General features: G+C 50.2%; 1 protein-coding gene across 15 annotated transcripts in view; it reads right to left on the bottom strand.

Annotated features, from left to right (window-relative positions):
- Nucleotides 1-13,068, bottom strand: part of LOC105697150 (plasma membrane calcium-transporting ATPase 3) — a 236,565-nt gene that overhangs the window by 41,084 nt on the left and 182,413 nt on the right. For 14 of the 15 annotated variants that reach the window (XR_001103784.1, XM_012420214.2, XM_012420213.2 and 11 more), the window contains 6 exons: nucleotides 12,337-12,710; nucleotides 11,544-12,025; nucleotides 10,391-11,436; nucleotides 10,097-10,311; nucleotides 9,688-9,839; nucleotides 5,762-5,894 (listed from right to left, as the gene is read on the bottom strand). Coding sequence is in view for 14 of the 15 variants with exons in the window: in XM_012420214.2 (XP_012275637.1) it covers nucleotides 5,762-5,894; nucleotides 9,688-9,839; nucleotides 10,097-10,311; nucleotides 10,391-11,436; nucleotides 11,544-12,025; nucleotides 12,337-12,710 (2,402 nt within the window). In the remaining variant the exon portion in view is untranslated. Of the gene's footprint in view, nucleotides 1-5,761; nucleotides 5,895-9,368; nucleotides 9,487-9,687; nucleotides 9,840-10,096; nucleotides 10,312-10,390; nucleotides 11,437-11,543; nucleotides 12,026-12,336; nucleotides 12,711-13,068 lie in introns of those variants that run through there. The other variant, XM_012420225.1, reaches the window with a different exon arrangement.

Raw genomic sequence — 13,068 nt, 5'->3', positions numbered from 1 at the left:
CACATCTCGAAAGCTTATGTTAAAAAATAAAGCTTGCGGGGAGTTTAACGCGTTGCAGCGAAGTGAAGTCGATCAACCCTAGTGGCCGATGAAGGGTGGACGTTAAATCGAAAAAGAAATTGATGTCCCTTGAGCAGATAGTCTAGGGTTTTATGCGAACGATGGTCTGGAACTTTATATATATATATATATTTATATAAAAAGAACGGCTCATCGTCGTCACTATACGCAACGACGAACCTATCTGCCCTTGATTAAACGGCCTCTTGGTTCGTGTTTTGGGTTCCACTGTCATGGATTCGGGTCGACATCGGAACTCTATCAGAACCGTCAATGATAACGCGACCTGGATTCTAGATTCGCATCGCAAGCCTTTCCCCAACGCGATGTATTGGGTTTCCTTCCGTGTACCCGTTGGTTCCTCGTCCATCCGCCATTCTATCTCTTATCTCGAGGTTCCCTCTCCAGAGAACCTCCCCTAGTTCGATCGCACGTTTGTCCTGTCTCCCTGCTAGTATAAATGGCGGATGCTACCGAGGTCTCTTCGAGGTGCACGACCGTGGCAGAGCGAACCTTCTTTACGGGGGAAAGGGACCCCAGGTCCCTCTTGAAAAAACAATCGACAAACAAATAAATAAATAAACGAACGAGGACAAAAACAAAGTATCTTTCCAGCTCGACTCCAACCGAGGAGACGAAGACGCCCAGAAGGAACGAAACGAAGGTCCGACTCGCCCGATGATTCTCGTCGACCCGAGAGAGGCGAGTCAAAAGCAAACAGCCGGCAAACGCGACATCTCCGATGTCACTTTTCGCCCGCACGCTGTCTCGAACGACCGCGATGTCGCGATACTTGAACCTTGGCCGAGAAGCATAGAGAAGATAAGGAGAGAAAGAGAGAGAGAGATTTATACACATATTATAATAACGTGAGTATATCACATATACACACGCGCGGGAAAAGAGAGCTTATTGAGAGTGAGAGAGAACGTGTGTGTGCGTGAGGCGGAAGGAGGAAGAAAGAGAAGAATGGAGAGAGAGAGAGAGAGAGAGAGAGAGAGACGAAAACGGATGAAGAGAGATGAAACTGAAAGAGTAGAAAAATTAACGCAGAGCCTTGATTAATATCGTCCCCAAGGAGGGGGGGGGGGGGGGTAGAGATATCCCGGTATTCCGAGGATGGAGAGTAGTGAGACATTCGGGGGTGCGATGACTGGCTGAGGACTGCGTGGACCATTACTAAGAGGCTAACTGCGTCGTGTAACGGAGACCGATAACGATATGGGGTTAAAAACGGGGGCGTTCGTCTCCGGCTGCTCGGTCGTACCGACGAGAGCAGCGTCCCCTTCTGGTGCTCGCACCTCCAGGGTACCTAGGTCCAAGGTGCTCCCGTTGGGCGCGAATCGGTGGTGCGCCCTCGCAATCGTCGCTCCCGAACCTTTCCAAAGTCCTTCGCATCTTCTCTTACTCGTTTCACCGTCATTCGAATACCCCGACGGTGGGCCTCCAAATGTTTAAAGATCGCCGTGGAACGTAGCAAATTGCGAGTGCGCCCTCGAGGTACGGACCACGGAGAGGGTACCCGGCGACCCGAAAAGTCGGTTGGGGCGAGAAACGGGGAGTCGCCACCCCCCAGAGGTCATACCATAAAAAGGCACGAGTCCTCGTGTACTCGATCGCGCGTTCTCCCGCGGCGATGGATGTACGTGTGAGTATATGTGCGCGTATCATCACGTAGGGGGGAAAGGGAGGGTAGAAGGGGGTCGGCTCGAGGAGCGCACGCACGGTGCGGTGTAGGGGTGCGTATCTTGGAGTTACCGCAGGTACGCAACGCGTCTATGTACAGTCTCTCTCGTTACTACGCTCCTACGTTCCTACTTTGTGACAACCGGGCTGACTAGCGGGCTCTAGCGATTTACGCCGGTTTACGTACGCAAATGCATCATGTATATATGTATATACCGCTGCATACATATATATACGCATACATACACACAGGAGGGTCTCGCTCGCGGGACGAAACGCGCGGTAGAAAGTCCCTGCGGTTTCGTCCGGGGGCTCTCGACGGGTGTTCGTGCATCGACGTTATCGACGGTATACTGCCACCCATCGATGGTTATCTCGCGGACCTACTACTCTCTCCGGCCGCGCGACGTACTAGCTGCGGGAGTAGCCCGAAACTTCAATCGCCTAAGAAGCAAAGCCCGCCCAGCCGAGCCGTAGCGTGCCGTGACGTGGTGTGACGTGCGTAACGTGCCGTGCCTTGCCGTAACGTGCCGTGACGTTCCGCAACGTACCGTAACGTACTGTAATGTGTCGTGGTGTGCCGTAACGTGTCAAAACGTAACGTGCCGTGGCATGCCATAATATGCCATAACGTGCCATAACGTACCGTAACATGTCGTAACGTGGCGTGGCGCGTCGTAACGTGCTGTAACGTGCCATAACATGCCGTGACGTGCCGTGACGTGCCGTAGTGGGCCGTAACGGGTCGACGTGGCCACGACACGCCACGGCAATTCACAGTACGTTACGGCACGCTACGGCACGTTATGGCATGCCACGGGACGTTACGATATGTTACGGCACGTTACAGCATGCCACGGCACGTCATGGCACGTCATGGCACGTCACGGTACGTCAAGGCACGCCACGGAATGTTAACACTTTAACGACCGCTCACACAACATGTGTGTGATAGATAGTGTGATAGATAGTGTGATAGATAGAAGGGCGGTCGTTAAAGTGTTAAAGTACGTTAGACACGCCACGACACACCACGGCACGCCACAGTACATCACGGCACGTTACGGAACACCACAGCACGTTACGGAACATCACGGCACATCACGGTACACCACGTCGCGTCACGGCACGTCACGGCGCGTCACGGCTCGGCTCGGCGAGCTCAGCTTCTTGGGTGATTGAAATTTCGTGCTGCTCCCGCAGCTAGTACGCCACACGGCCGGAGAGGGCAGTAGGTCCGCGAGGTAACCATCGATGGATGGCAATGTACACGTCCTTCGCGTGATCCGTGCTCGATTTGCCCAGGAGATGTACGCACCGTCGAGCGGATCGTTCACTTTTCTCACGCATCGATCCGCGCTCGATCCTTCGAGCGCGACATCGAGGATCGTCCTCGCCGCGATCTCCCGACTCGTCATCGCGGCCGATCGCGGTGAGGCCGGGGATCAAACGGATAGATAGATCAAAAATCGAGAGAAAGTCAGAGAGGGATAGAAAGAAAGTGAGAGAGAGAGAGAGAGAGAGAGAGAGAGAGAGAGAGAGAGAGAGAGAGAGAGAGAGAAAGAGAAGAGGAACGAAGAGATCGTCCCGCGCGAGGTATGACGATAAACCGGATCCTTAATGAAACGAACAAAACGCTGTCGTTAGAGGCCGAATGTTCACTTATTGTTAGGATGCGTCGACTGTTTGCGATTGTATCGATGAGGGACTCCTGAGATTCGCGTGCAAACTGAGTAGTTCGATGTGACGAGAATGTACTTGGTCGCGGGTAGGTAATGATGCGAAAGCGATCGAAAAGTGTGTGAGAGGGCGTTGTACATTTATCAAAATTGGTATGTGTGACGTGTAGGGTGGTATTAACGCACTGAAGATGTTCACATCATTGGAGCGATCGACTGTGATTGTGAATTAAATAGCGAATGGGAGTTGAAGATCTTCCAAGAACGAGCTTTCGCTCAAAGACTTTATGGGGATTCGAAATTGACTTTAAACTACGTGAGTTCATCCTCAAAGTATCCGCGACTTTTCGAGGACAATGCAGGGCATTGCGTGAGTATCTAGGTGAACCGGGACGAAGAAATAAATGAGCTATTCAATGACAAAATAAAACTTTGTCTAGTAAAACTCGTTTTGTATGAAAAGTCGCATTTTGTTCAGCTTGGACGGTAGATATACGAACAATTTTTCCGTTTTATCATGTAGATAGTAATCGAACCAATGAGATTCTCTCAATGAATTTACGCACGAAAATCTTTCTGTCGGTTCCTTGCATTGCTTACAAAAATAGTAACAAAGCGACAGGAAAATCCAGACGGTAAAGTCAATTTCAAATCACTTAAGGCAGCTCGGACGGGACAATGTTTCGATGATGAATGAGTACTGTAACGAGGCGAGGCGTTATTCGCGTATATTCGTGATCATTTGTTATTATCAATAGGTCAATCAAATACCGCAATGACGACAGCGCGCGCTACCACTTTGGACACAAGGATGGTCACGTACTTGTCACGAGACTACAATGGTATTATGAATCCACGTTCCAACAATAATAAGTACTACGTAAAACTACCGGTCATCTTATTTCGTTCAATCTATAGAGTCCTCTTGGGATATCACAGCTTTAAGAATTAGACAGAATAAGATAGGGATAGGAACTATTAAGTATCAGTGAGAAAAAAAATAGCTTATCAGAATATTAGATAAACACGTTTATCCAAATTCTCGTTAAATTCAATCCAGATAACAAAATGAGAAACGTGACCATCCCTCCTAGTTTGGACCCCTTTGAGTACAGTAATCCAGAAAGCGTGTAAAACCATCAACGGTACAAAAGCCAGCCGCGAGTTGTGAACATGTCAACGTATAAATTAACTTAATAGTTCGGACGCGTGTGGTATGACTGTCGGTCTCCACATAACTCTAGGCATAACTATACGTCCGTTTGATGTAACACGCTTCAATCCAGCAACACATTTGTCATCGAACTTTCTGCACAACTGTAACTCACAAGTAATGGGAACGACTGGGTTCAATTTTAACACTCTAATTCAGTATCACAGGATATGACAGTACAGTAACGTATCGAGACGCGTAACGACTGTTTCTGCAAAACAATATCTAGTAATTTTTTTTATCAATTCAGGTTTCGAAACTGACTGGCCCCATTCATTCATTGAAAAAAAAACAATTTGCCCATAATACCCTTCAAAGTTTTCGGCACCTTAAACACAGGAGCCGATAAAATGTAAAACAAATAATTGGGTCCAATAGTAGCGTATGATATCCTTGCCGGAAATATTCTACAGAAACACAAGAGAGATCGGTAAAACTGTTGAAAAGTACGGCCATTTGATCGCTCGATGGTTCCCACGACTAGCTGAAATGTAATCAGGGACCTAAAAAACCTATTTTTCTTTAACGACGTCATCGATATTCTCCCACGTTTCTGTAGAAAATTATCAGCAGAGGTAGCGCGCGTGCGCGGAACCGCTCGAAAGTCCACGATGAAACGACGCGACAACTCGAGAAACGGACCGATAGACAGCGATAAGAGTCCACTCGGGGACAGAAGTCAGATAGAAAGTGTAAGATAGAGAGACAGAGGAAGAGACCAAGAGAGAAACGAAACGGAGCACGGAAGACGGAGATAGAAAACGAGAAATCTATAGTGATAAAAGACCCTCGACAACGAGAGAGAAAGCGAACGTCGTCGGGGGATGTCGCGGCACATAAAAGAGGCGCGTGTAGGTGAGTACCGATCGACGGTATCGGCTGAGCACCCTCCTGCGAGTCCTCCAGGGGGAAATAATAATGATAAAAAAAAGAGAGAGAGAAAAAAGATATATATGTATACATATATACATAGGAGAGAGACAGGAGGAAGAATCCCGTAAGAGCGAGCGCGAGGTGGCGCCACGGGTCGCGCGATGCGCGAGCCCTCGTGCGCGTAGAGTCTCGAGCCGTTGCGTGAATGCGTGATTCCGCGGTGATATGAGAGTGAGATAGGGATAGTTACCTGAGTCTGTAGCCGCGTCAGACCGCGGATCCATAGAATTTGTCCTGCGCGCGGCTTTTTATCCGAGTCGGGGTCGAATTTCTCGTCTCCTAGATTGATCGCACCGATATCATCCGGCTGGCCGCGGCCCCATCTGTTTTTAAAAAACATCAAACCAGTTCTTCATCACTCGGTTCCCAAGTGCAGAGAGGAGAAAGAGAGAGAGAGAGACAGAGAGAGAGACAGGGTGTGCGTGGGACAACGCACGCGCGTCTCCCTTTAAGATCGCTTTTCTCTGGAATTATCCGCTCGCTCGTTCGCTCCTCGGCGCGCAGCACCCCCGTCGCAAACTCTTCGACCGATTCGAGTCATCGTCCGTTTTGCATATCGTTTTTCGTTACTTTCCTTTCTCCGTTTCGCTGTATACTTTGACGTTCCGTCCTTGCTCCCACTTTTCAAGGTTTACACCCGCTTATGCATTCGTTCCGCCTCGCATTCTCTCGTATTCCCCAGAATACGCGTTCACGTATCGGGACGCCACGGCTGGTCCGTAATCGGGGTTTCTCTCCCTCCGTGAGCTTCCCCGTCGCTCCCCGCCCTTTCTACCGACGACCGCTTACGGGCTCGTCGCGGACTCGATGACCGTCGGCAGGAGAGATCGGGAGAGATCCGGAGGAGGACGGGAGTAATCCAAGCGAAAGGGTCAAGGTGAAACTGCCTCGAGCCTTCCCAAGGAACCTACGTTAAGCTCCGATATCACTCGCAATTAACTTCTTCCTGCACCGGACGAGAGACGGAGAAACGGAGAAAGCAAGAACGGCCCGACCCGAATCACAGGAGAGGATGCAGGGGGTGACCCGCGAGCCTCGGGGTCGGAGCTTGCTCTTCCCCGTGACATGCGTACTTGGAATACGAACGAAGATCGAGTGGCCCATTCGTGTGAACGAACGGTCGGAAACGGAGGTGGGGGAGAAGGAAGAGATGGAGAGAGACGGCCCGAGGGTGAGACCGTGAGTCGCGGCGACGAGAGGAGCTTACACCCTATACGGCATATGCCGCATCGTACGAAGGTAGTGGCGCTTTTGTGTGTGGCTTGTCGGATTTGGCTGGAGAGTTTGTTAATCGGTGACGCGTCATGCCCGGAGCGGTGGTAGTAGCATTCGCGTGTCGAGGTTCGTAGAGTCGCGTGGTCTGACCCCAGGCCCCGTCCGTCGCGGTGCAGCGCTGGACGACGACTGCGCTGCGAGTCCGCCGGGGCCGACTCCGCCTCGAGAGGGGGAAGCACGTGCGCGCGCACGAGGCGAATCGGTTGGAGCCAAAGAGACAGACAGAGAGAAAGAGAAAGACAGAGATAGCGAAGGCGAGAGAAAAGAGAAGGGAGAGAAAGACGGCCAGGTAGGGAAAATAAGGAGGTAAAGGTAAGACTCGTACCATCCGCAGAGACCCAGGGTACGTCGGGATCTATCTCAGGAGTCGTGGACGATGGACGTGCTAGGAACGGGAGTGGAACGGTAGGGCCGGTTGTCCCTAGGTGCCGGCTCCAGGGATCTTGGGTTTCGGGAAAGCAGGACTGCGAGGCGTAATCGGGACAATTTCCACCTACGGAACGGCACAGTTCTGATTGCGGTGGCCCTACACAGGGGAAAAGAGCAGAGCCAAAGCCGTGAAGCGTATCCCTCCTGCCTGACCCGTTTGCGCTCCGGTTTATGCGGCACCTGCACCATGGTTGATCTGGACGGAGGGAGAGAAAGAGAGAAAGGGAGATAATGAGAGGGGGCGCGGACGGTGACGGAAACACGAGCACGGAAACAAACGGAGAAACGAAGAGAGAGAGACAGAGATGGACGGAGTTAAAGGTGTACCCAAGGGTAGCGCTGCCATGGGTGCCTCGATTTTCGCATCCCGGGAAACGTGACACGGAAACACCGTGAAACAGCGGTCACAGGCGTGGCGAATTCCGCCGCACTTTAGCGAGGTAACGAGCACACGCGTGGGAGAGTCTCGGGGTGCCGTTGCGAGAACTGACGTAAAGTAGCAAACCGCTGTCGGTAGAGTTCCAAGGCGCACTCGACGGTGCAGCGAGATCGATACGTCTTATGCTACCGACGATACAGGCAGTAACTGCTACCGTAATCTTTCGCTGCGAAAGCTACTCTGCAGTAAGTATAGTACGGTCAAGCTCGACGTCGTCGGATGGACGTCGCCGCATGTTGCGTCGAGACCGTCACAGAGAGAGGAAGAACAATATTTCACGGTGTCGATTGCAAGGATGCAACGTATCAACCGTATGGTCTCTCGGAGATGGTGTTTCTCCTTCGGTTAACTTCCCATTTTCGGTCCCGTACGTTAGTCCCGTTCACCTGGCCGGGTAGCCGGTCGGGCGGAGTTTTAGCCGGGTGATGCGCCGACGCAGGCCAGGTCGGAACCTTCATAGGGTCGGAATGTGCGACCGCCGGTCGTACGAGGCACCAGTAAGTACAAACAAGTACGCAGGTCGAAACGGCCGTACCCATGCAACATCTAGGGCTGACTAGGACTCACCGCCAGGAGCGTCGGACAGGGGAGCGAGGAAGCGCCCGGGGTTTGGGATGCGAGCGCGACTCGGCTCTCTCTAGGTATTTTTGGTATTCGATCAGGCTGTTTTTTAGTAGCAAGCGCCGGGCCTGGGCGAGAGGCGAAACGCCCTTTGCGGGGAAAAACGAGCATCCGGGCCAAGCGGACAACGGAACGAGGCGAGGTAAGTCCTGGGGCAAGAGCGACTCGAGCTTTACGTCCGATTCGAAATCGCAAACCCCGTTCGAGGGTAAGCTGCCACAGCTGGCGGGATCGGGAGGATGGTCTAACATGCAGAGGCCACTACCACGTACTAAAAGGGTATATATATAAATATATATAAGTATATATAAATATATAGATATATAGATAGGATAGATAATTATGTATATATTAAACTACCGATAGTTAAGTCGCTAATCGTTGGTGTCCGGCTACCAACGTACAATGTACACCAAGAGAATCGGCCAACATAGTTCGGCACCATGCTGGCTGCCGATCGAGCGATGCTTTCAACGTCGTTTATATGTACAGACCGGCCATCGGATATCCATAGCGAATCGCACCACGCGAACTGATTCGGTATATCGCGAAAACATGCGTACGAGCACTTGGACTCGCTTGGTTCGATTTCGCACAGAGAGGTGACGTCACGCTTCCGTCCTCTGTGCGGCATTGCGCCCGTTCCTTTCGCTAATCAAATGCGAAAGTTTTCTTGGAACCGAGCTCTCTCCTTTTGTCCCGCCGAACTGCTTTGGCCAGAATGAAGCTGAGTTTGACCTGAACACCTCTAAATAACCAAAGTATCAAGGTCAGCGGTTTTAAGATCTTTCAAAGGCAAATTACCCGGAAGACACCGTTCACGCGTATTAATTGAACCTTTTCTAGTCACTGAAAAAGGAAACAATGAATTTGCAAGCAACGTGTTGATCTGTGCAAGAGACTGAACGAGCACTTCCTTCAAATATATTGAGTGTTACGATATACCAATGTGCCTTCGAACTGTGTTGGATCGTTAGGTCAGAATGAGTTAAGGAGAACTTCCGAAAAAATCCGCCACGTGTATACTGGTGTACACTGGTCGAAGCATTTATTTCAAGCGAACGATGATGAACTTGATCCCGTTTGTGCCGTCAAAAGTCTACGTTTTCCACGAGACGCTGCGACGTCGATGTAAGATATCGCAGGGTCGCCTGGAAACAATGTTAAAAGCGTGAAATTCTCTATGGATGATCGATCGCCGTGCACCTAATGACCAAGTTGCGTCTCTAACAGAGCGTGCGAGTGAGACCGCGACCCGGCAAGTCGTTCGCGATGCGGCCAAGATGACCGGCGAACGGCGGTCCCGCAAACCGGAAAAAGAGACACAGTTATTGACGTGGTATCTGACTTACGAAAGTATCTTGGGAATCTTGCGCGTAGGAATAGTCGTGACTAGTTGGCCCCAGAGTAGCGTGCCGAATCCGAAAAACAGGCACCACATCCACTGTTCTAGGGTAAGAGCTTTTGCGCTGAACGCCATCTTACCGTAGTTGATGATCAGCACCTAGAATGAGAATGCGACGTAATCGTCACCTCATCGATGAAGCACTTGGAAGAGACATCGTAAGAGCTGTGGGCCGATATTTTCGATAGTTGAACCGTATTGAGTTAATATTCAGAGCAATTTTCAAGGAACTACGACAAGAGAAAGGAACTGATATGCAGAACATGAAACTGCATCGAATCTAACGCATGGAGTTCGTCTGGAACTTATGTACTCCAAGGTAAAGAGAACGTAAATCGCAAGAACCATGTGCTTACTTGCGACAAACAGGTGAAGATCCAAATAGTGTAGAAGATGGGGTTGGTGAAGAGTCCCTGGAAGACGTTGCGCTGACCATGAATTTTCCTGGCGTTGAATTCGTTGAAGAGGGTCATCATGACGAACGTGTTGAAGATGACGGTAAAGTGTTGCGTCGGGCCGCCACCGGCCTCTGCCACGCCTCTCCCGGTATCGATGTCGAGCATCTTATCCCCTAAGAAGTTAACAAATGCATCGTCGTCAATCGAGGTTAAAGGCAGACGGAAAAGAAACCGGGCCATGGGAAAACTTACCGGCAAAGAGGAGCACAAAGATGACAGTTAGCTGGTAAACGGCCTGGCCGAGAATGTTCTTCATCATCGTCCTGGAAATGAGAGGTTTCGTGCGGCCGTAAGGCTTACGAAGCAGAAGGTCAGGCGTGGGTAATTCCGTGGCCAGGGCAAGCGACGCCAGCGTGTCCATGATCAGGTTGACCCACAACATCTGTACCGCCCTCAGGGGTGAGTCTTGTACGGCACACGCGCCGATAAAGGCGACTATGACCGCGACGACGTTAACTGTCAGTTGGAACTGCAAGAACTTGGCTATGCTGTCGTAGACGTTCCTGCCCCACATAACCGCCTTGACGATGGAAGAGAAGTTATCATCCGTTAGGATGATGTCGGAGGCTTCTTTGGCGACGTCGGTTCCAGCGATGCCCATAGCGAAGCCGACATCGGCCTTTTTCAGGGCGGGACCGTCGTTCGTGCCGTCGCCAGTGACAGCTACGACCTCACGACTTGCCGATATTTTGCTATCTATGATGCCCTTAACAAGGGTATATTTGTCCGTAGGCGAGGATCTAGCCAGTACCCTGAGTTTTGGCCAAACCTTATCCAGTAAATGCTGCTGAACCTCTCCATTGCTGTCTCTGATCCGCCGATTGAACTCCTTCCCCTCTAAGATGAGGAAATCCTCGTTCGGTTTGACGATACCGCATTTAATGGCAATGGACCTCGCTGTGTTGATGTTATCGCCAGTGACCATCCTGACAGTGATACCAGCCTTCTGACACTTTTTGATCGCTTCCGGTACCTCGGGCCGCACCGGATCCTCGATACCGACGATGCAAAGGCAGGTAAGATTGGCCACGATGTTCTCTTCGTCTTCCCAATTAGGCTCGCCCTCACAGTGGACCTGATTGATTTCGGCCTTGCCGGGTACGAAGTCCCGGTAAGCAACGGAGATGGTACGGAGGCCGTCGCACGCCATTGGTTCTATCACTTTCTTTACCAGCCGCTCCTGCATCTCCCTGGTAAACTTCTCCAGATGTCCGTCGCGACCGTATATAAAGGCACATCTGTAAGGCACACAAATGTCAGATTAATATCCCACACTTTTAAAGAAACAAAACAAGGCGGAATTTACGTATTAAGCCAAGTAAGTACGCAGGTAAGAGAGTCATACTTCTTCATGATGATTTCGGAAGCGCCTTTTGTAAAGAGCCTGTAGCCACCACCTTGCCTCGGTATGACGGTGGACATGCTCTTCCTGACGCTGTTGAACGTGTATACTCGCGTGAACGTTTCCTCGGGGTGGTCGTCTCGCACGGTTTGATAACTCTTGCCCAGGGACAATACAAATCCAAGTAAGGCACATTCGGTTTTGTTGCCGACCTGCATAGGCAGCTCGGTAGGGTCTTGCGAGGGCATGATTCTGGACGTGTACGCCGAATTAATCGAGACTGCTTGGATTATCAAGCTTCCGACGTGACTGGGGATATCCGAGAAGTTCGCACTGTCGCTCATCTGCTCGCATATGTACGACCGTACGACGGTCATTCTATTGGTCGTCAACGTTCCTGTCTTGTCCGAGCAAATGGCAGTAGCGTTACCCATGGTCTCGCAAGCATCCAAGTGACGCACCAGGTTGTTGTCCTTCATCATTTTCTACGAAAATCATACTCCGTATTAAATTCTCTCGCGTTTTCATTCGATTCGGCAAGATACCCGACAAATCAATTTCTTAAATGATATAAATCATTTCTAAACTACATATATTAATTGAACGTTAATTAAGTAGGTGGTCATAGTTCCACGGGGATCAGCTATCGCGTCGAAAACGATATGACTCACATATGAAAAACCGTATATAGAATAATAGTAAGTAATCCATGAACACGATGAATCATCTATATGCTATCGTATTCGCGGATATTTGTAGCAATACCTTACTTTGTGTATTCATATATTTACAATACCTTAACGGAATAGGCGAGGGACAGAGTAACGGCTAGAGGAAGACCTTCGGGAACAGCTACGACGAGCACCGTCACACCGATAATTAAATGCCGCACCAGGTCACCAGCATACGTGTTCTTCCACGGTTTCCCCTGAATGACGAACGTCGTCACGCAGAATTGAATGACTAGAATGACGACGGTCAGCACTGCGATGGTCGATCCGGCGTAGCCGATCTGGATGGCGAGTTTAGTCAGCTTCGCCTGGAGGACGCTTTTGTCCTTCTTGCCCTCACCGCCACCCCCTCCGGAAGGTGCATGATGGTTCTCGCCGCCCTCGTGCTTACCACCACCGGCTGCATGACTGTTTCCAGTGATCTCGGCAGCTTCATCTCCTTTAGCAACAATGTATAGGTCAAACGAATGTTCACGATCCACGTGTCTGCGAGTAGTCAAGGCTCTTCGACAAAGATATAGTATATTGTATAAAGCCACTATGATAATCATGGTCCATGAACGGATAAAAGATATTTTGAGACGTTCATTTTATAAAAATAGCCAGTAATTTAAACACGTCGGAACCCCGCATTTTATCGACGGAACAAACAACATTACCCATGCTTTTTTTGTGCAGAAAAGTACGATGTTATTAGACCGTTTTTTTTTAATTTTTTAATGACGAAATAATAATTTCAATGTAAAAGTAAGTCCTTCACATGTTTCCGTTGGGTGGAGTCTTCCAACTTAAAAGAC

This window comes from Orussus abietinus, unplaced genomic scaffold, assembly GCF_000612105.2.
Source record: "Orussus abietinus isolate OABI.00-Male unplaced genomic scaffold, Oabi_2.0 scaffold85, whole genome shotgun sequence".
Classification (NCBI taxonomy): Eukaryota; Metazoa; Arthropoda; class Insecta; order Hymenoptera; family Orussidae; genus Orussus; species Orussus abietinus.
Note: the sequence above shows the minus strand (reverse complement) of the source record. Positions and strands in the feature narration are given on the sequence as shown.